This window comes from Scyliorhinus torazame, chromosome 19, assembly GCF_047496885.1.
Source record: "Scyliorhinus torazame isolate Kashiwa2021f chromosome 19, sScyTor2.1, whole genome shotgun sequence".
Lineage (NCBI taxonomy): Eukaryota > Metazoa > Chordata > Chondrichthyes > Carcharhiniformes > Scyliorhinidae > Scyliorhinus > Scyliorhinus torazame.
The window spans coordinates 53,780,571-53,804,947 of NC_092725.1; the positions used below are offsets into that span (position 1 = coordinate 53,780,571).

The 24,377-nt window shown below is 42.4% G+C and overlaps 1 protein-coding gene across 1 annotated transcript in view; it reads left to right on the forward strand.

Annotated features, from left to right (window-relative positions):
* Positions 1 to 719: 719 nt before the first annotated feature.
* The window catches only part of LOC140395956 (uncharacterized), a 193,072-nt gene continuing 169,414 nt past the window's right edge, over positions 720 to 24,377 (forward strand). The window contains exons 1-5 of the mRNA XM_072483985.1: positions 720 to 783; positions 2,530 to 2,646; positions 9,002 to 9,124; positions 15,108 to 15,230; positions 16,070 to 16,195. Coding sequence (XP_072340086.1) covers positions 720 to 783; positions 2,530 to 2,646; positions 9,002 to 9,124; positions 15,108 to 15,230; positions 16,070 to 16,195 — 553 coding nt within the window. The remainder of the gene's footprint in view (positions 784 to 2,529; positions 2,647 to 9,001; positions 9,125 to 15,107; positions 15,231 to 16,069; positions 16,196 to 24,377) is intronic.

Below are 24,377 nucleotides of genomic sequence, written 5' to 3' on the forward strand. Positions count from 1 at the left end.
CTCATTTCATCTTTTGTCTTTCGTTATTTGGACAGTGCTGTAGCGCAATGGTGAGCATTGCTGCCTCACAGCGCCAAAGACCCAGGTTCAATTCCAGCTTCCTTGTGCACTATCGGGATTCTATAATTCTATGATAATTGACCTTGTATCGGTCGCCACTTTAACATGGGACCCTAGTCATCAATCTATCTGGTTATTTCCCTTTAACAGATCTGAATGAGTCAACTCCATACCTTGTCAATGTTTCTGTGAAAACATCCCTTGGTGGAGAGCAACTGGGTTCAATGCTATATTTTAAAACAAAAAGCTGTAAGTATTGCAAACATTCTATGTAATTAACCATCTGTAGAGGAAAAGAATCCTACAACTGACATGCACTATTCCCTGAGAAAAATGTCTCATTTCCATGTCTTGGTATCAATGGTGATGAAATTACGAACTCGGAGAGTAGGTTTCAGTCAATCCCTGTCACCTTCCTGGTCTGGTCTGGATGCCCCGTCTACACCCCGGCTGGACCAGCTGGGCTATTGGAAGGGAGAAATGATCCCATTCTGAATTATAAGCTGCTGGGAGGTGTATGAACCCTGAATGGTGTCAGAGCCTCAGAACCCATTTTTGGATCGAAAATGGAAAATGAAGCAATGAAGCGGAGCAGCAAGCAGATTGGTCAGGCTTTGTTTTGGAGTTTTTCTCTGTGATATCTGAGAGGGTTGATGAGGATGTTGCAGTTGAGTAACAGGAAACAGAGTAATGATGAAAGATTGTTTTATCGATTGCAGGAAGGTATATAGAGGGGTTTCTCAGGGATCTGTACTGGGACCACTGCTTTTCCTGATATAAATGAATGACTTGTACTGGACTGTACAGGTAACAATGTCAGAATTTTGTGGATCATGTGAAATGTGGTAATTTATTGGACCATGGGGAGGATGGTGATAGACTTCAAGAGGCTGTAAACAGGCTGGTAAAATGTGGGGACAAATAATGGTGAACATTAATGAACATTAGTTTAGCAGCAATTGACGTGTTAATTCAATGCAGATTCAATGATGCCCTCCAAACAGAATTGGGTAAACAACTGAAGGGAAATATATTGCAGGGCGACAGGGGAAAAGATAAAGGGCCCCACAGCCTAATGCCGGTGTGGTAGTCACCATTCTATTCCAGGGAGCTAGGACAGGCTCAGTGGGCTGAATGGCCTCATACTGAGCTATAGGCACTCTGACATTCTAAATTAGTACAGGGGGATCAGAGGGTTCCACAACCCTCCCTCTGAAATGATGAGAGCTGCCTGGTGTATTTCAAAGGCACCAGGTTTAAGTTTTCTTCCTGAAATTGCTTGTATCTTCCTTTGATATTGATGGGCAGGATTCTCCGGTCTCTGACGCCGGAATCGCTTCAGCGATCGGTTGGAGAATTCACGTTGGTGCCAAAATCGGGCGTGCCGCCACTTTTGCGATGCTCCGCCCCCTCCAAAACGGCATACTCTAGGAGTATGCGACACACCGTATGGATGGCCTCAGGGCGTTACCTGAGGCCCTCCCCCCGATGCTCCGCCCCTGATGGGCCGAGTTCCCGATGGCATCTTTTATTACGCTCCTGTACCATCTTCTATTGCACTTCGCTGTGTGTTTTGATATACTACTGAGTGTAATATGTGTTTTACTCAAACCTTGGTTGCTGATGAGGTTTTCTGAATCTCGATGAAGACGACTCGAACTCGTCCAGTAGTAACAAAAGGTTTATTGAGTAACTATAACAATAATTGCGTGAGTTCTTTACTTTAATATTAATACTAGTGATAAGGTCAACAAGATCTAACTAGAGTAAGTATGTTCAACTACACTAACCATCTGAGCTAATCTTATACTCCTGTCCTGGTCACAGTGCACCCAAAGGAGAGCGAGAGAGGCACAATTCGGTTGCTTTTAAACCCCTGTTGATCCGGTCCTCTAGTGATCATCTGGTGCTGCTGATTACACATTAACCCTTTATGTACATGCACATAGAGATCACGACAGGGCACGTGTGCTATTTTTTGTCGGGAATTCGGCGTGGCGGCTGCGGACTGAGCTCAGCGCCACCACAGTCGAGGGGGGAGCCGATCCGCGTGGGGAGGGCTTTGGCGGGGGATGGGGGCACAGGTGGAGGTGATCCAGGAGTGGCGAGCCTGGCCAAAGGGGGTCATTATTTGGTAGGCCGGGTCCACGTGGGGCCAGTGCCATGCTGCACGGAGAGGCCTCTGCAGGCCGCCGCTGTACACATGCACGGCCATGGAGGCGCCAATTCTCCAGCCGTATCGGCAGCTAGTGCCGGGGGCTTTACGCTGCCTGGCTGCTGGACCCGCACCAGACAGGGGCTCGGTGGCCGTTTTGCTCCATTTTCTCAGTCGTAAAAGGCCAACGTCCCCACACCGGTGTCAGCACTTAGTCTCAGAATCGGAGAATCCAGCCCATGTTCTTTACAAAAATTCATTTTACCACCTATCTTGTGATTTCTCTGAACATCTCATTTCATTCCTATCTGCAGTTATTGACGTGTGTGTGAACAATCCGTGTGGACCCAATGCCTCCTGTACCCAGCAGGACGGAAGCTTCAGATGCTCCTGTGTGACTGGCTACACCTGGAATGGATCTGTCTGTACAGGTGTGTGATGGGAATCATCGACCCCACTGGGGAATGAACTGAAGTTACTGCTTCGATATAGGACTGGAGATTGGGTCAAGTTCCAAAGCAAACCAGGACATGGGTGGCAGCAGGGTGTGAGTTCTGGAGTTTGCTTTCCTGATGATGTAAACCTTCACATGAACGGTGACCCTCACCATGTCCAAACAGGTAGCATTCAGACATGAAGAATTATTACTTAGTGAGGATATCGGAGCCTATCAGCTAATGATATCCAGCATTGGAGCATGGGATTCAGAAAAACAGATATATCTGGAGTGAGTGGAGGGGTCCCTCACATCTCCTTGTTATCAATACATTTTCACTCACTAATTGCCCCTGAATCCATTTTGGATCCAATTGGAAACAAGGATTTGAATTGTTGAAATGTAATCTGAACCTGCTAAATGATTTGGAAAAGCCATGCTCCAAGAGATCACACAGTATGGCTCATTGATGTTCCCTCCCCTTCACAAGCTGAATCTCCTCCTGATGCCATTGATTCTGCCCTTGCTGTGGTACAGTTACACAGACATCACTAAACAAGGAGCAATTGTCATAAACACTGAGTGTCCACAGTGGGACATCACAACTGGGTCTGATCCTGTCCTCGCTCTGTGTTTACACACACTTTCCAGCAGGAGTAACTGGGTACCGGTCAGGAGTCGGAACTATTGATGATTTTCCCTTCCAGTCCAGAGGGGGTGGAGACCAACTGCTGCCCTAATCGTGCTCAGGAACTCAGTACAGAGCAGGGATAGAGAGTGGGAGCTTCCTGTGCTGTGAGGTTCAGTGTTACACCAGTGGAGCAACCACGCTACAAAACGTTTTCACAAATGTTCGATCAAATCTACTAATACCAAGAAATCGCATTATTTCCCTTCGTCTTGAGGGTATCGGAAACTCCTCAATAACTGTTGGTTTCACATCCCTTGTGACCATTTGCTCCTGTCCAATTGTATGGCCAAGGAAAGTGACTTGGGCTTTTCCAAATTCACTTTTGGCTAGGTTTACCACCAAACCCGCCTCCTTAAGTCGATAGATTAACTCCATCAGACGTTTTAAACGTTCTTCCCATGTCTGGCTGGAAATTACCAGATCGTCGATGTACACCGCACAATTGGGTAATCCTGAAACAACTTTTTTAGTTAACCGTTGAAATGTGGCTGGGGAGTTTTTCATGCCAAATGGCATATCTTTGAATTGGTATATACCATCTGGAGTCACAAAAGCTGAAATCTCCTTCACCCTTTCGGATAAAGGTACCTGCCAGTAACCTTTAAGTAAATTCAATTTGGAAATAAAACCTGATTGTCCCACTTTCTCAATGCAATCCTCCAAACGTGGGATAGGATAGTTCTTGTAACTGCATTCACCTTTCTATAATCCACACACAACCATTGGGTACTGTCTGGTTTAGGTACCATCACTATGGGTGAGCTCCATTGGCTGCAACCCACTTCAATTATGCCCTTTTTAAGCATACTCTCAATTTCTTTGTTAACCTGCGCCAATTTTAAAGGGTTAAGTCTATATGGATGTTGTTTGATTGGAACAGCATTTCCCACATCTACATCATGTATAGCTATTTTAGTACTTCCCAATTTATCTCCACAAACTTGCTCATGTGATAGCAATAACTCTTTCAGGTCAGTCCGTTTTTCCTCTGGAAGGTAACTCAATAATTTATCCCAAGTTTTAAGAACATCCTCGTTTTCCAATTTAATTTGAGGTATGTCAAATTCACAGTCATCTGGATTTGGTTCGTCACTTTGAGTTAGAATCATTAAAACCTCCTCCTTTTTCTCTCCTTCACTTTCAAAGTACCTTTTAAGCATATTCATGTGACACATTCGGTGAATCTTCCTTCAATCTGGTGTTTTTAACCACATAATTCACCTCACTTAATATCCTTTCAATCTGATAAGGTCCACAAAACCTTGCTTTTAAAGGTTCACCTACCACTGGTAACAATACTAAAGCTTTATCTCCACTGGCAAAACTACAAACTTTGGATTTCTCGTCCGCTACCCATTCCATCACATTTTGTGCAACTTTTAAATGTCGTCCAGCCAATTCACCTGCTCTATTTAATCGTCCCCTAAAATTTACACGTAATCCAATAATGTAATTTCTGATTTCTCACTCACCAATTTCTCCTTAATCAATTTAAGTGGTCCTCTTGCCTCATGACCAAAAATTAGTTCAGAAAGACTGAATTTGGTTGACTCATTAAGTGCATCCCTAATTGCAAACAGTACGAATTGAATTTCTTTATCCCAATCCTCTGGATAATCGTGACAATAAGCCCTCAGCATTGTCTTTAATGTCTGATGCCACCTTTCTAACGCTCCCTGCGATTCTGGATGGTATGCAGTTGATTTAAATTGTTTTCTTCCTAAGCCATCCATAACATCTTTGAATAACCATGAGGTAAAATTTGATCCTTGATCCAATTGTATTTCTGTGGGTAGTCCATATCTAATAAAGAATTTAAGTAACTCCTCCACAATCTTCTTAGCTGTAATATTACGTACTGGAATGGCCTCTGGAAACCTAGTAGACACATCCATTATAGTCAAAAGATATTGATTCCCACTTTTCGTTTTAGGAAGCGGTCCTACACAATCAATTAGGACCCTTGTAAAATTTCCTCAAATGCTGGAATGGGTATTAAGGGTGCTGGTTTTATCACTGCTTGAGGTTTCCCTATCACTTGACATGTGTGACATGATTGACAAAATTGAAATACATCTTTATGTAGTCCAGGCCAATAAAAATGTTTTTGTATTTTAGCTTGAGTTTTCCTTATTCCCAAATGACCTCCCATTGGTACCTCATGTGCAACTCACAACACCTCCTTTCTATACCCTACCGGCAATACTACTTGATGAACTTCTGCCCACTTTTCATCTGTCTGCATATGTAAAGGTCTCCATTTTCTCATCAAGACTTTTACGGTAATAACACTCTGGTATACTCTCAGATTCCTCTTCCATGTATGCTTTCTGATGCATCCATTTTATTTCTACATCTTTCTGTTGTAACTCCGCCAATTTTCCTGAACTAAAAATATCTGCCTCATCCTCCACCTGTTCTTGTTCTTTTTCAACCATCTGATCAAAAATTGTTTCTGATAATTGCACTTCAACTTCATCTTCACTTTGATTTCTCCTCTTGTTTTAACATGTAACTTTGCGACCTTGTTACTACACAATCCGGAAAAATCCCAGGATATTCGTCCTTCAACACTTCAGTTGCCTGATTTTCTATTGGCTTATCAACCACAGTAGGCATCACTCCCACCTGCAAACTTCAAGATGAAGATCTTGAATCTTCATTACCCAAGATAAACTGTATTCCTGGACAAGATAGTTTCTCTATTACTCCTACTACCACTTCACCACTCTTCACTGGACTTTCCAACCTTACCTTATATAATGAAACACTACTCTTCTCACCCTGAATTCCACATATTACCTCCTGTTCTGGCAATATTCTTCCCAAACTACATAACTCCTCATCTCTTACCATCAAAGCGTGACTAGCTCCCGTATCTCTAAAATTGTGACTTCTTTACCTGCTCCGCCTGATACACATGAGTAAACTTTACCCACACAAGTAAATTCTTTAAAGAGATCTGGCACCTTCTTATCAATCACCTCTTGATCAGGCTGTACAATCTTTTGCACCTCCTTTGCTTCACTTGGGCTTTCCTTTACCACTTTAACAAACCCTTATCCTGTTTTACCACATCAGCCTTCCCAGTGCTTTTCGTCAACCACCAACACTGTGACTTTACATGGCCTAGTTTATTACAGTGAAAACATTTGAAATTTTTCATGTCTCTTCCACCCTCCTGGATTTCTTTTTTAATCTGAGGTACACTCTCCTTATTATCTCCCATCAGATCACCTTTACCTTTACCACTTGAGTATTTCTCATGTCCCCCGAAACTGATGTCGGAAACCAAGCTTTGATTTATGAACTAATTCATAATCATCTGCCATTTCTGCTGCTAACCTTCCAGTTTAAAAAAAAATAAAAAAATTTGGAGTACCCAATTATTTTTTCCAATTAAGGGGCAATTTAGCGTGGCCAATCCACCTATCCTGCACATCTTTTGGGTTGTGGGGGCGAAACCCACGCAGACACTGGGAGAATGTGTAAACTCCACAAGGACAGTGACCCAGGGCCGGGATTCAAACCAGGGTCCTCAGCTCTGTAGGCAACAATGCTAACCACTGTGCCACCGTGCTGCCCTAACTTCGCAGTTTTAACCCTCTGCTCTTCCACATGAGTTCTCACTACATCAGGAATTGAATTTTTAAACTCCTCCAAAAGTATAATTTCTCTGAGAGCTTCATACGTTTGGTCTATTTTCAAAGCCCTTATCCACCTATCAAAATTACTCTGTTTGATCCTTTCAAACTCCATGTATTTTTGACCAAAGTCTTTCCTTAAATTTCTAAACCTTTGTCTGTAGGCATCAGGCACCAGTTCATATGCACCTAAGATGGATTTTTTCACTTCCTCATACATCCCAAATACCTCCTCCGGTAGTGATGCAAACACTTCACTAGCTCTACCTATTAGCTTTGTTTGAATCAGTAATACTCACATGTATCATCCAACTGTACGTTTCCCTTTACATTTACCAATTTTAACTGACTGTCATGTTTCATGGCCATTTTCTGAAGTTCAAACTCTCTCTCTTTGTCTTTTTCCCTGATCTTATCTCCCTTTCTCTTTCTTTTTGTTCTGATAGGGCTATTCTTTCTGTTTTCCTTTCTTCTCTCTCTGTTTCCTCTCTTTCGTATTCAAGCTGCTTTAATTCTTTCTCATGTTCCATTTGTTTCATTTGTAACTGAATTTTTGTCATTTCCAATGAGTCAAACTGTATCTCAGGCCACTTTAAATGCTTATCCACTGCCATAATTACCTCATCTTTTAGCATTTTGGCAGGTAATGTTAACTGCAATGTTTTTGCCAACTTTAACAGTCTGTTTTTAGTCTCTGTCCTTAAGGTACTGCGTGTGACCGTCTCCACCCCAAAAAAATTCAGAGCCTATCAAAGAGCCATTGTCCACAACTCACTCCCCACTTAAACTGGAATACCACACCTGAAAAACAACCACAATATGTTCAATCCCCACTGTCTTGAAGTTCACTAAGCCAATCCAATAGATAGACTTTTATCCCCCTTGAGCCCCCAATTTGTTATGGGCCAGGGTTTAGAGAACCCCAAAGTGTATCATAGAGTTCACCTGACCCACAACTTTTAATAGATTGTGGTATGGGGAGCACACGGCCCACTGTACAGGTGTGCTACAGCAGAAATGGAAAAGTATTTTTTAAAGCAAAACAATGTTTATTCTATGAACTCAAGTTAACCTTTTTAAAACATACAGTGAACATCTTAGCAACCATCAATTCAAATATAATCCCCAAAGAATACAACACTAAGTAACCCTTGAGCTTTCCTTTTAACATCCATAAGACTTAAAACAAAACCTTTAACAGAAGCACCTCAGGTTTAACTTCACCGCTGAGAACAGTTACCACGTTGAAACCAGCAAATGGACATTCATAAGCTTGCAGAGATTCTCACACATCCTGCTGTGATTACAGCTTCTCCAAAACTAAAATGAAACCAAACCCACCCTGCAGCAAAAAGTCTAAAGCGAAAGTAAAAAGCTGACAGACAGCCCAGCTCCACCCACTCTCTGACGTCACTGCAGTAATAAACACCCATTTCTTAAAGGTACTCTCACTACAGATATTTATGTACACACCCATTTATAAACACCTATTTCTTAAAGGTACTCTCACATGACAGCGGGGTTGCGGGGCAGTGGGCCTAGGTAGAGTGTTCTTTCTGAGAGTCAGTGCAGATTTGATGGACCGAATGACCTACTTCTGCACTGTAGCAATTCAATGGTTCTATCCTCCCACTTCACCTCTCAATACTCCACCATGACACTTGTTAGGCTGACCTCTTTTAAATGTTTTGCCATCCATCTTATTGTCGCCTAAAAGACTCAATGTCAAATTTGATGTGATATTCTCTCCTGTGAAGCTTGAAATGATTGACTCTGTTAAAGGCATCTAGAACAAGTTGTATGGTTGCCATGGTCACAAATCAATCATACATTCTTGCTCTGTGTTTCAATATTCTCTTCCAATCTTTTCCCAGTGAATTCCAGGGATTATTCTGTCCAGAATCATCCATGAATCTGTTTTTTTATACAATGCGCAAGCCTAATATCTGGGTGTATGTTAAGATTGACAAAGTTGAGAATCCCCCAATGAACTCTTCCTTTCTTCTCAACTTCAGATGTGAATGAATGTCAAAGTGGAAGCCACGACTGTCACAGCTCAGCCTCCTGTTTCAACAGCCCTGGCTTTTTCCAATGTGTGTGTAAGGCTGGACATACTGGAGATGGGAGGAATTGTACAGGTAACTGACACTGAATTTTCCCAAAGAAAAATATTCCTATTTTAGACTCACTTTAAATATTGTGCTTTAACGAGGGACAGCCAGCAGAGATGTGTAAATGGCATATTGTGTCTGGCTAACCTGCTTGAGTTCCTCGGTGTAGTAACAGTGAGGGTTGATGATGGTGCAGCAACAGATGTATATATGGACTTTCATGAACTGTATGATGAAGTAACCATGTAACCGATATTTAGGAAATAGCAGCAAATGGTATGAAAGGAATGGTTGTAACTTGGGTGAGTAGTTGGTAAAGGAAGAAGTGTCAGTGAGTGATGGTCAATCGATGGGATTCTGACCGCAGAGAAGAATGCAAAGGAGTCCCCCAGGGGTCAGTGTTCGAACATCGATTTTCGCATAGTAATTGACGTGCATTTAGATCTGGGAGTATAATTTTGGATTAAGTGTACTACAAAACTTGACAACTTGGTATTGAGTGAGCGGGATAATAATAGTCTTCAGGAGATAATGGACAGGCTGGTGATCTTTGCAGACAGCTGGCGGATGCAATCTATTTTGGAGAAATATGAAGTGATGCACTTTGGTACAACCAACATTTAAAAGCAACATAACTTAAAGGTTTAAAATGTTGTTTCGGTTCACAAGTGGAATGAATGGCGGTGTAAAATTCTTAAACCTTTCACAGTGCCAGGGAAAGTTATGAAGGTGGTTAAAAGAAAGGCTGCAATATTTAAATTCATTAGTAGGCTCATTGAATATAAAACAAGCACCTCGTGCCAAGTGTTATGGGGCCAGGGCTTAGAAAACTGCAAAGTATATTATGGAGTTCACCTGACCTATAACTGTTTGTCGAATTTGTCTGGGATGAGCACAAGAGCCAGCCTTTCAGGTGTTATTCAATGTACGTTTTAGGTGCTTTTAATCTAAAAACAAGCTTTATTCTCAGAATTTAGTTAACATTTGTATAAACACACACAGCAAGAACTTTTATCAATTACAAACACAAAGACCCCACACAGCTACAATAATCTATGTATAACCCTCAATGAATTCCCCCTTAACTGTTCTAATTCAATAACAAAATCCAAGTAAAACCAGAAACACCTTTCCAAAGGTGTGGCCTTGCACATGGCATTCTTACTGGTATAAGACTTGTCATTGATACTCTGTTCCCCTTTTCAAACAGCAGGTTTGAATTCCCTCCAGAAAGCAATTATCTTTAAGTTACCAAGCAGTCTGGGAACAGTTTTTTAAAATGAAGATAGAGAGACTCTTGTTTCAACCTGTGCAGTTCAAACCAGTCCAAAATTCAAAGCGAAAGTAAAACTCACAGAGCCACAGCCCAGCTCCGCCCACATGAGATCACTGAAGCCATGTGATAAGACCGAAACAATTCTTAATTGACACAAGTTTTTAGAAATCTTTGGTTCAGCCTCCACTGGAATATTGAGAACAATTCTGGGCATCACATTTTAGAGATGATATCAGGGTCTGGGAGAGGGTCCAGAGGTGGTTTTCCAAGATTATACCAGGGATGAGGGATTTCAGTTACATGATGTGATTGGAGAGGCTGGGATTGTTCTCATTAGGTGAGGAAATGTTAAGGGGGAGACCGAGTGGAGCTCAGCAAAATGATGAGAGATTTTGCTCAGTAAATAGACACAAATTGTTTCCTTCGCAAATGGATCACAGTCACAGATTTAAAATTAATTCCCGAAGAATTAACAGCAAAATGAGCAATCTATTCACACAGAGGGTTGTTAATGGTGGTACCATGGAATGTCCAACGGGGAGGTCGTTCGACTCTCTCTTTTGGGATGTATGACACAATCACTATCTGCCACTGATAAGCCCAAGTCTGGATATTGTGCACCTCTTGCTGCATTTAGACACATACAGAGTCAGTCTCTGAGGAATTGCAAATTATTTATTGTCAGGGGTGAGGGGTGTCCAACTCCTGACATGTGTTATTGTTTCAACATGGATGTCCAGTGAAAAGGAAATCTCTTGTTGAACAAAGAAATGCATAAAATCAGAGGTGAAAACTTTGCTACAGGAGATTGTGAGGATCCCACACATGCGGAAATTTGCTGAGCACACTTTAATGGATGGATAATGCTGGGAACAGCTCGGTGTTCACTATGTGGCACCAATGGCCTTGCACCAAGTCCTGTCCTCCCATCAACCCCTCTACTCGAAGACCTGCTATGGATCGTCAATTCTGTAGCGCCTCAAGTTTAAAATATTATTTTTAAGGTTAAACCTGCCCATGGCTTGAACCTTCCAAATGTGTGAATCTTCCTCCAGCAATTTGCGAATCTGCGTTCCTCCCATTCTACCCTCTTGTGTCTTGATGATTTCCTTTGCCTCAATAATGGGGTCATAGTTTCCTCTGCCTAAGTTCCAAACCTCTCCACCTTTCAACCCTCTACTATGACAGTTGTCAGGCTTACCTCTTTGAAACCTATAGCCACCGTTCCATTGTTGTCTTTTCAAGTATAACTTCAAATTATGTGTGATGTTCTCTCTTGTAAAACTCAAAATAATTGACTATGTTAGAACATAGGAACATAAGAACTAGGAGCAGGAGTAGGCCATCTGGCCCCTCGAGCCTGCTCCACCATTCAATGAGATCATGGCTGATCTTTTGTGGACTCAGCTCCACTTTCCGGCCCGAACACCATAACCCTTCATCCCTTTATTCTTCAAAAAACTATCTAGCTTTATCTTAAAAACATTTAATGAAGGAGCCTCTACTGCTTCACTGGGCAAGGAATTCCATAGATTCACAACCCTTTGGGTGAAGAAGTTCCTCCTAAGCTCAGTCCTAAATCTACTTCCCCTTATTTTGAGGCTATGCCCCCTAGTTCTGCTTTCACCCGCCAGTGGAAACAACCTGCCCGCATCTATCCTATCTATTCCCTTCATAATTTTATATGTTTCTATAAGATCCCCCCTCATCCTTCTAAATTCCAATGAGTACAGTCCCAGTCTACTCAACCTCTCCTCGTAATCCAACCCCTTCAGCTCTGGGATTAACCTAGTGAATCTCCTCTGCACACCCTTCAGTGCCAGTATGTCACTGGGAATTACAGGCCAGTTAGTCTTACTTCGGTGGTAGGCAAAGTAATGGAAAGGGTACTGAAGGATAGGATTTCTGAGCATCTGGAAAGACACTGCTTGATTAGGGATAGTCAGCACGGATTTGTGAGGGGTAGGTCTTGCCTTACAAATCTTATTGAATTCTTTGAGGAGGTGACCAAGCATGTGGATGAAGGTAAAGCAGTGGATGTAGTGTACATGGATTTTAGTAAGGCATTTGATAAAGTTCCCCATGGTAGGCTTCTGCACAAAGTAAGGAGGCATGGGATAGTGGGAAATTTGGCCAGTTGGATAACGAACTGGCTAACCGATAGAAGTCAGAGAGTGGTGGTGGATGGCAAATATTCAGCCTGGATCCCAGTTACCAGTGGTGTACCGCAGGGATCAGTTCTGGGTCCTCTGCTGTTTGTGATTTTCATTAATGACTTGGATGAGGGAGTTGAAGGGTGGGTCAGTAAATTTGCAGACGATACGAAGATTGGTGGAGTTGTGGATAGTAAGGAGGGCTGTTGTCGGCTGCAAAGAGACATAGATAGGATGCAGAGCTGGGCTGAGAAGTGGCAGATGGAGTTTAACCCTGAAAAGTGTGAGGTTGTCCATTTTGGAAGGACAAATATGAATGCGGAATACAGGGTTAACGGTAGAGTTCTTGGCATTGTGGAGGAGCAGAGAGACCTTGGGGTCTATGTTCATACATCTTTGAAAGTTGCCACTCAAGTGGATAGAGCTGTGAAGAAGGCCTATGGTGTGCTCGCGTTCATTAACAGAGGGATTGAATTTAAGAGCCATGAGGTAATGATGCAGCTGTACAAAACTTTGGTAAGGCCACATTTGGAGTACTGTGTACAGTTCTGGTCGCCTCATTTTAGGAAGGATGTGGAAGCTCTGGAAAAGGTGCAAAGAAGATTTACCAGGATGTTGCCTGGAATGGAGAGTAGGTCTTACGAGGAAAGGTTGAGGGTGCTAGGCCTTTTCTCATTAGAGCGGAGAAGGATGAGGGGCGACTTGATAGAGGTTTATAAGATGATCAGGGGAATAGATAGACAGTCAGAGACTTTTTCCCCAGGTGGAACACACCATTACAAGGGGACATAAATTTAAGGTGAAAGGTGGAAGATATAGGAGGGATATCAGAGGTAGGTTCTTTACCCAGAGAGTAGTGGGGGCATGGAATGCACTGCCTGTGGAAGTAGTTGAGTCGGAAACATTAGGGACCTTCAAGCAGCTGTTGGATAGGTACATGGATTACGGTAAAATGATATAGTGTAGATTTATTTGTTCTTAAGGGCAGCACGGTAGCATTGTGGATAGCACAATTGCTTCACAGATCCATGGTCCCAGGTTCGATTCCAGCTTGGGTCATTGTCTGTGCGGAGTCTGCACGTCCTCCCCGTGTCTGCGTGGGTTTCCTCCGGGTGCTCCGGTTTCCTCCCACAGTCCAAAGATGTGCGGGTTAGGTGAATTGGCCAATGATAAATTGCCCTTAATGTCCAAATTGCCCTTGGTGTTGGGTGGAGGTGTTGAGTTTGGGTAGGGTGCTCTTTCCAAGAGCTGGTGCAGACTCAAAGGGCCGAATGGCCTCCTTCTGCACTGTAAATTCAATGATAATCTATGATTAATCTAGGACAAAGGTTCGGCACAACATCGTGGGCCGAAGGGCCTGTTCTGTGCTGTATTTTCTATGTTCTATGTCCTTTCTCAAGTAAGGAGACCAAAACTGAACACAATACTCCAGGTGTGGCCTCACTAACACCTTATACAATTGCAGCATAACCTCCCTAGCCTTAAACTCCATCCCTCTAGCAATGAAGGACAAAATTCTATTTGCCTTCTTAATCACCTGGTGCACCTGTAAACCAACTTTTTGCGACTCATGCACTAGCACACCCATGTCTCTCTGCACAGCCGCATGTTTTAATATTTTATCATTTAAATAATAATCCCTTTTGCTGTTATTCCTACCAAAATGGATAACCTCACATTTGTCAACATTGTATTCCATCTGCCAGACCCAAGCCCATTCACTTAGCCTATCCAAATTCGTCTGCAGACTTCCAGTATCCTCTGCACTTTTTGCTTTACAACTTATCTTAGTGTCGTCTGCAAACTTGGACACATTGCCCTTGGTCCCCAACTCCAAATCATCTATGTAAATTGTGAATAGTTGTGGGCCCAACACCTGAGGGACACCACTAGCTACTGATTGCCAACCAGAGAAACACCCATTAATCCCCATTCTTTGCTTTCTATTAATTAACCAATCCTCTATCCATGCTACTACTTTACCCTTAATACCATGCATCTTTATCGTATGCAGCAACCTTTTGTGTGGCACCTTGTCAAAGGCTTTCCGGAAAATCCAGATATACCACATCCATTGGCTCCCCGTTATCTACCGCACTGGTAATGTCCTCAAAAACTTCCACTAAATTAGTTAGGCACGACCTGCCCTTTATGAACCCATGCTGCGTCTGCCGAATGGGACAATTTCCATCCAGATGCCTCGCTATTTCTTCCTTGATGATAGATTCCAGCATCTTCCCTACTACCGAAGTTAAGCTCATGGCCTATAATTACCCGCTTTCTGCCTACCTCCTTTTTTAAACAGTGGTGTCACGTTTGCTAATTTCCACCGGAACGTTAGTGCTGCCATCTACACGCAAGTTGATGTTCAGTTGCCATGGCCACAATCAATGACCATTCTTTCTGTGTGTTGGAATTTTCTCTCCAATACTTATCCCAATGAATCCCAGGGATTCTTCCATCCATGAATCTGTTTTGTAAACTAGTCTTGAGTCCAAATTCCGATGTGTCATAGTCAAAAGTTTCAGATTGACAAAGCTGGGAATCCTCCAATGAACTCTTCCTTTCTTCTCAACTTCAGATGTGAATGAATGTCAAAGCGGAAGCCACGACTGTCACAGCTCAGCCTCCTGTTTGAACATACCCGGCTCTTTCCAATGTGTGTGTAAGGCTGGACATACTGGAGATGGGAGGAATTGTACAGGTAACTGACACTGAGGCCTGATTTTTCACACATATGGAGAGGTGGAATGTACCAGTGACTGCCGGATTGTATCAAACAGCACATCCCTTCAGCTGTTCACAGTAGGCAAAGTACTGACTGCACCCACCCAGCCAGCATTTGCAAAATTAATGTCAAACATTAGATGTGATAAGATGCTGAACAGTGCAAAGAATTACACTGGAAACAAATGTAAGGTTATCAGTCAGTCACTCAGTGTAGACTTGCTTATGTGAGCTAAAAGCTACTTGTATTCATACACAGCACCCTGTCCGTTGCTTACAGAAGGAACATGTCCACAATTCGCACCTTTTTCAACTGAACAAAAGCTTAGGGATCAGCCATTCTTTGGTTCATTCCTCATGGCAATGCTTTGGCCAATCTGAGTCGATTTACATGACTTGAATTTGAAAAAAGCTCAGCGGTTAACTGTTCCATGATGCAATCTCTATGGCAGCGCCTACACCAATCTGTGTCCCCTTGCCAACCAATCAGCTCTCTTGTCTCATACAATATAAATTGTTTCCTCCTTCACTGTTGGTAATTTCTTATTATCAAGAATAGTCATTTTTCCGGTTAAACTACCACCAAAATATTTGTTTCTATATTTGTAGCCAACTTTCTCTTGTACTCTAATTTCTCCACCATAATTAATCCTTTATTCATTATTTGTAGTTTTTCAGTCACTTTGAAAGTTTGTCCAATGATATCCTTGACAGGGCCATGCTGAACTGCAGTCAGACAGCCTGGGATTATTACAGGTTCTCACTCTTCCACTCAGCCTCCAGTTCACTGTTGTCCATTTTTTACTCTGCTTACAGATGTCAATGAGTGTGCGGACCCAGTAATGAATCAGTGTGACCCAAACGCTCACTGCCTGAACTCCGATGGTTCGTATCGATGTGAGTGCAAACCCTATTACAGAGGGAATGGGACACACTGTGAAGGTAAGGATCAGAGCACGGATCCCAATCGCCTCTCTCACTGACGTACTGACCACAGAGCCTGAAGATACATTAGGATAGATTTCCATCTTTACTGCCTGGTAGGAAGGTGGATCCAACACGTTCTGTCTGATCTCCAGCCAGATGATGTTTAAAACCCTGGTAGAAAAGACAGGAATCAACTCCCTATGAGTGGAAGACTGTTGAAAACAACGTTTTAAAAAATTCATTTTATTTATTTACGGGATGTGGCCGTTGCTGGTTAGGACAGCATTTATTGCCCATCCCTAATTGCCCTTCAGAAGGGGTGGTGAGTTGCCTTTTTGAACCGCTGCAGTCCTTGAGGTGTGTTGTGTTTGGTCTTTTAAACCTTAAGAAGGAATCCACCAAAAACCTCGAATTGTCCAATCCAGAATCTTTTATTGAGTCTCATGTGGTAAGATTGTTAAGTAATGGGTTAAGAGACATTGCAATTAGTTGTCGCATTTATGGTAAGTATCCATTAATTGACACTGATATGTAAAGGTGCTTCAGGTGGCCTCTGTCAGGTGATGTATAATTAGAGTTTTGTGCAAAGGCTGTTGGAATGAAATAAATGTGTGTTTGTGAAAAAGGAGCAGAACTTTAGACTCTTCATATCACAGCGACTAAAACGTCTAACAATTAGTAGCAGAGGATGGTTGCTGTGTAAATGTGAAGGGTTGAAAGATACAACTTTCCCAGATCAAACCAAGGAGTGAGTGAGAAAAAAAAAAGGGATATATGGCTGAACCGAGGATAAAGATGGCTGGATATGACTATCCCCCCTTATTTTCTGAAAGGGAATTGTACGACCAATGGAGAAGTGCAGTAGTTATGTGGACTGAGGTAACTGCTGTGGGAAAGAGAAAACAATGTATGGCATTGGCTCTTTCTCTACCATATGGCAGCAAAATCCGAAACAAAGTGCTTTCTGAGCTGGAATTGGAAGAGTTAGTCTCAGAAGAAGGTCTGGAGACTTTAATACATTATATGGATAAGATTTATAAGAAAGATGACTTGTTAAGTGCACATGAAGCATGGTTGGATTTTGATAAGTTCTGGAAAATGGAGGACTATATAATGGAATTTGGCAGACTATATAAAAGGCTGCAGAAACACAACCTGTAATTTCCACAGTCTGTGTTGGCCTTTAAATTACTTGACTGTGCTAGAGTGAGCAACATGGATAGGCTCCTGGTTTTTGACAGGAGTTCAGTTTACTGATAAGGATACCTTATTCGAACAGTTGACAAAAGCTTTACAAATATTTCTGCGGAAACATTCGATTCCGATGGCTCTGATGACCCAAATAGGTCAGCCTGCAATAAGGCAGAATATGGAAGATACACTACTAACAGGATGGCGAAATCGTATGGCTACGAACAGGGCTCAAGACTATAGGAGACCGAGACAAGGAAATTATGAAGACAGAAACCCAGTTAGAACCTACAATAGGAAGATGAACCCCAGAAATGCGTGGGGCATGATAAATCAATGTCTTCAATGTGACTCTCAATACCATTATGCTTTCAACTGTCCAACTCGTTAGGATAGAGTGTTTGAAGCGACACATGACACGGAAGAGTTAGAAGAGAAAAAAGATAATGACCAGAAAGAAGGCATTGTCCTATTAACAAGCAGTTTTAGGCCGGTAATGAGGTTTTGGTTGCAGAATCCTTCAACTGTGCTGTATTGGACAGTGGCTGCACATCTACTGTGTGTGGAATTGACTGGTTAAAATGTTACCTGGACTCTTTGAATGCTGAAAATCATAACAAGGTTAAGGAATTTGAAAGTTCCACAAGTTTCAGGTTTGGGGATGATAATACTCTGAAGTCGCTGAAAAGAGTGGTGATCCCTTGCAATATTGCCGGAGTGAATCATTTCATTAGCACGGATGTTGTATCAAGTGAGATACCTTTGCTTCTGAGCAGACCGTCGATGAAGAAAGCACACATGAAACTGGATATGGAACAGGATAAGGCAACAGTTTTTGGAAAGGTGGTGGACTTACAATTTACACAGTCGGGACACTATTGTATTCCATTACTGACAAATAATATTTCAAGTAGAGTGGTTAAGGATGTGTTAATGGCAGTTGAAAATGGGACTTTAGCTGATAAAAAGCTTGTGGTATTAAAACTGCATAGGCAATTTGCACATCTGTCTCCTCGGAGGCTCAAAAATTTATTAAAGGATGCAGGGGTAAGGGATGACGACTATACTAAACTTATAGAACAGGTTAGTGACCGCTGTGAAGTTTGTAGGAAGTACAGAAGGACACCAGCATGACCGATAGTAACCCTACCTTTGGCCAGGGATTTTAACAACAGTGTGGCCATGGACCTTAAGATCTGGGACAAAGCAAATAATATATTTATTTTGCATTTTGTAGATATAGCAACCAGATTTAGTCAATCAACGATTGTATGAAGTAAAGAAAAGAGAGTATTTCTGGATCAAATCGTGGAAAAATGGATAGGGACAGGAATGGGTCCACCGGCAAAATTCCTGACGGACAATGGGGGAGAATTTGCTAATGATGAGTTTAGGGATATGTGTGAAAACATGAATATCAGAGTTATGAATACGGCTGCAGAAAGCCCATTTAGTAATGGTGTCTGTGAAAGAAATCATGCTGTCATCGATGACATGCTTCGGAAAATTTTGGCAGATCGACCAAATTGCAGGCTAAATTCAGCTTTAGCATGGGCAGTACTCGCAAAGAATTCATTGCAGATGGTTGGAGGCTATAGTCCTTATCAATTAGTGTTTGCTAGAAATCCTAAAATTCCATCCATTTTGGATGACCAGCCTCCAGCTTGGGAGGGGACTACAATTAGCTTTGGTTTTGCTGAACATTTAAATGCATTACATAGCAGTAGAAAAGCTTTTTTGGAAGTAGAAGTCTCTGAAAGGATTCGCAGAGCTTTAAGACATAACGTACGGCCACCAGATGCCGTTTTTCAGCAAGGAGGCATGGTATACTATAAGAGAGACAATTCTAATGAATGGAAAGGCCCAGGGAAGATCATAGGCATAGATGGCAAAACAATTATTTTGCAACATGGTAATCAAACTGTTAGGGTACATTCAACAAGGATAATGGGTACAGATTACAAATTTTCAAATTTAGACAGAGCAGACAGACATGACGAATCAGAGTCATCTGGTACGCATGTGTTACAGAACTATGAGGACCAATTAACTGATATGGACAGGGTTTCTGTGGAGGAACACAACACTTCTGATGAATTAGAGCAGGCCATTTTTCCGACAGGGCAACTGCCAAAAGTTGGTACAAAAGTGACATACTTGCCTGAAGGGTCTAGTCAATGGAAGGATGCAACTGTTATTAGTAGAGCAGGGAAGGCCACGGCAAAGTATAAACATTGGTTGAATGTACAGCATTCATGGGAGGGAGTCAAGACAATGGATTGGGAACACGGTTCAAAAATCGAGGGCACAGAAACGCAGTGCCAGTTCAGATGGTACATCGGATAGTGAACAGGTCCGCAGGAAAAGGTCGAGAACTATTGAAAGGACATCCCACAGCAGAAGGGAAAGATCAAGCAGACGCAGTACAGAACAAGATACCAGGCGGGAGAGGGGACGTAGTTTATCAAGATCTCGGAACGTGAGTAAGTCTATGAATGCTAATAGGAGTAGAAGCCCACATGCACATGAGATTTTGGTGGCTTCAAATAAATTAGATGAAAAAGTTATCAAAGAAGCTAAACAACAAGAATTGCATAGTTGGAGTGAATTTGGGGTATACACGGAAGTACTGGATAGGGGACAAAGAGCTCTATCCCACAGATGGATTTGCACGGAAAAGGTTCTTCCGGATGGAACTTATAAGGCAAAGGCCAGGCTTGTGGCAAGGGGATTTGAAGAAAACTTAAATCAGGATTTAAGGGTAGATTCACCTGCAGCAGGAAAGGTTATTTTAAATATCTTCTTGGCTCTATTAGCCACAAAGGCATGGGAATGCAAATCTACAGATATACAAGCTGCCTTTTTGCAGGGGCATCAGTTCCAGAGAGACATTTTTCTCCGTCCTCCTAAAGAAGCAGCCAACACATAAGGGGTACTCTGGAAGTTGGACAAATGTGTATATGGATTAAATGATGCATCTAGAGTCTGGTATTTTTCGGTAAGGTCAGTTTTGTTAAAGTTAGGCTGTTGCCAGTTGAAAGCAGATCCTGCAATGTTTTACTGCCACTATAAAGGAAATCTTTCTGGCATTTTTATGATGCATGTCGATGATTTTTTGTGGGGTGGGACTAGTGATTTTGAAGCTATTGTAATCTCTAGTTTAAGGAAAGAATTCAGGGTTGTAAGTCAGGCTTCCGGTGCATTTAAATATATTGGACTGGAAATTGGACAGACTAAGTTTGGGGCAACTTTACGTCAGCAATCTTATTTGGAAAGCATCAGCCCAATAGCAATTAGTCGTGGCCGAGTTTCACAAAAAGACGCAATGGTTTCAAAGATAGAAAAAGAGAACTACGAATTTTAATTGGGCAACTGAACTAGTTAGGTAGACAGACTAGACCGGTCGTGAGTTTTGATGTCTTAGAGTTGAGTACAAAAATGAATGATCCCAAAGTGGAAGACATAATAAGAGCAAATAAAGCATTGGCCAAACTAAAAATGCAGGAGTGTGTTTTGAAGTTCCCGGTTTTAGGTGACCTTAGGCACTTGAAACTCATAGTTTATAGTGATGCGTCCTACGCAAATTTATGTGATGGGGTTTTAAGCGCAGGAGGTTTTATAGTTTTCCTTTTGGGGAACAATGGTAAATGTTGCCTGCTTGTGTGGGAAACAAAGAAAATAAGGAGAGTGGTAAAAAGCACTTTGGCTGCTGAGACGTTAAGCCTTGTAGAGGAGGTTGATATGGCCTTTTATATAAGTATGATATTGACAGAAATTTTGGGATTAGGGGATGTGGGTAATATACCTATTCACTGTCACATTGACAATAAATCCCTGTGGGAAAAAGTGCACTCTACAAAAAGTGCCAATGAAAAGAGGTTACGGAGAGACATTGCAAGTTTGAAGCAGATGTTGGACAGAGAGGAAATAACAAAAATTAAATGGGTCGACAGGAGCTGTTTTACGAAAAGAGGGGCGAGTTCACAGAAACTTTTTGGATATTGTTAATGAAGGGCGTTTGTTTCTGTGACTGTTTTTTTTTTTCTCGTCCAAACAAAAAAAAGGGGGGGGGAAATCATGTGTGTGTTTTTGAGTTTCTTGAAATTTTGTTTTCACCTAATTATTTTTTTTCTCCAAGGGGAGACTGTTAAGTAATGGGTTAAGAGACATTGCAATTAGTTGTCTCATTTATGTTAAGTATCCATTAATTGACACTGATATGTAAAGGGGATTCAGGTGGCCTCTATCAGGTGAACAGCCTCCCCGAACAGGCGCCCGAATGTGGTGACTAGGGGCTTTTCACAGTAACTTCATTTGAAGTCTACTTGTAACAATAAGCGATTTTCATGTATAGTTAGGGTTTTGTGCAAAGGCTGTTGGAATGAAATACATGTGCGTTTGTGAAAAAGGAGCAGAACTTTAGACTCTTCATATCACAGCAACTAAAACGTCTGACAAAGATAGCAATCTGATACAGAGCACATTAACATGGAGTCTGCTTATTACTCCTCTGGAATCTGCACCTAGCAATGACAATTCACTTGTATGTTTTATTAACCTCCCAATCTTCTTCTGAAGATGGCCGGATGTGTCTCCCCTTATATGGGAGTCGCTTGTCACATGACCTTGGTCTTGAGACCGCATGGCTTGTCTGCACCACCACCTGCTGGTTGGAGGTCGCATATCATCCATCTATGATATAGCTCATAGGTATATCACCACATCCCCCGTTCCTCACAAAAACATAATTTTACAAGCAACATTGAACGTTAAACTTCATACAGTCATGATATTTGGCTAACAGAGTGAACGAGTTTAACTAAGGTGCCGATAAACATGTTGTGCCTGACAAGTCTCCATTTCCTTTGCACAGATCATTGTGCCTCCCTCACAGGATCACCTCTGTGATCATTCGAGCTGTTGCCAGCCTCTTCAAAGACTGGTTCACTTGCCAGGACCTTGTTTCTCTAGCTCTTTGCACTGTGCCTTTGGAAGGTCTGTGTGCATGACTGCCATGCTTGTGTTACTAGTCGCTTTCTCTTTCGCTTCCTTGCATGATGCTGTTTGCTACTTGCGACTGTTTTCGTTGATGGTTTGTTGTCGGGATGAGCTAGCTCCCAGTCTTCAGCCTTCTCCTCTTTCTCTTTTACTTTGAGAACACGTTGATGGATTCTGGTGCGTCTCCTGCTTTTTTTTTCCTGTATCAGCCTCTGGTGTGGTGCTGGTTCTTGCTGTGCGCTGAGAGTTCTGCGGAGGTTTAGGCGTCGCGTCACCTTTGGGTGGTATGACTTCTGCGGCCTCACTGACATGTTGGAGTACCTCGGTTTCTGGTGCCTGAGGGAAGGTTGGAACTTGGGGTGCAGGTCTCACCCCTTCTTGGCTTGTTGGAGCATCCCTCACTTGCTCTTCGTCACTCGAGATGACTGTTGCTCTGTAGCTGAGCTGATCCAGGCACTGCGTCAAACTCACAAATGTATGAGTGGTGTGTGGAGCTGCATAATAAAATTGTCATCAGCTCTTGCTCAGGGTCAGTCTCAGAGTTGCCTACGACTGCAAGATCCAAGTCGCTGATATCACAGTCGTCATCTATGTCCTCCCATTCATCATCAATGTCATCGATGGTTTGGGAGTAAATGACAGGAGCCATTTCAAAGACCTGGAACAGGTCACCACATACCTCCGAGGCCAGTTTTTCCAAGATCAGGAGGACTTCTTCCGTCTCTGGCTCAGTCAATGGCTGATCTTCTGTTGTATCAGCAGCTTCAATTTCTGAATGAGCCATCTCCAAACTCCCGCTCTCCACAGTGCGGTCTGGGAGCCCCCCGTGACCACCTCGTAATTTCCTGCAAACCACAGGAGCCGTGCCTTTGGAGCCTCATCTGTGCTGCTGGAAAGAGATGTGCAAATAGCTCATGGTGTTCACCATCTGTCTCACCTCCCATGCCATCACTTTCTGCATCATCGTCGACAACTTCGAGATTCATCGGATCGGATTCATCGGATTCAGCATCGTCTACAATGATTTCACCTGAAAAATATAACATCGCATACGGAATTATTTGTTCGCAAAATAGTGCACCAAGTTCAAATCAGCCTTTTGTTTGGCCGCCAAAGCTTGGCTTAAAATTCCACGCTGTGGAACTTCAGTGGGATTGAAGAAATTGAAGAACGATTGATTTGGTACAGTTCTTGTCGCTGTTCTTGGAGTGCTCCGACCTTTGTACTTTGGTTTCGTTCATCATTACATTTTTGCCCTTCCTCCAGTCAATTTTGTAGCCTGTGCAGCCAATGATTTGTTGTTCAGTGAAGAATGATTGAAGTGGCCTTGAGTCCAACTGATCCACTGTGGTCCAGTGACCAGCCATCTTCTCGGACACATAGTCTCCCGACTAGATTCAAGGACTCACGTGATTTTACAACAATAAGAAGAAGAATCTTTATTGTCACAAGTAGGCTTACATTAACACTGCAATGAAGTTACTGTGAAAATCCCCTAGTCGCCACATTCCAGCGCCTGTTCGGGAACGCAGAGGGAGAATTCAGAATGTCCAAAGTACCTAACAAGCGCGTCTTTTGAGACTTGTGGGAAGAAACTTGAGGGAAGTACCAAGTACTGAGTCAACATCCATGTCAACAATATGAAAGAGTATTGTGCCCTTCATGTCTGCCACATGGAGCATAACATCGAAGGTCTCCATAGTTCTTGTTCCGAGGTCTATCATCAACCCTAGCCGATGAGCAAAGTCCCGGTGCACGTTTAACTTTTGCAAAGCAGATCGAATCACGAGATTGGCTGTTGCTTTACAGTCAAAGTGACAACGTGTGAAAGAATTGTTCAATATCACCATCGATTTCAGTGTGGATATAAAGGTTTTCGGAGAGTTCTTACTATCTTCAGTTTTTTACACGATTTTGTTTTAATCTTTGCTGTTGGGACTCTTCTGGTTCCTTGCCACGATGAGATCGATGGAAAACTGTTCTTCCATGTTTATCTCATTAAGTACAT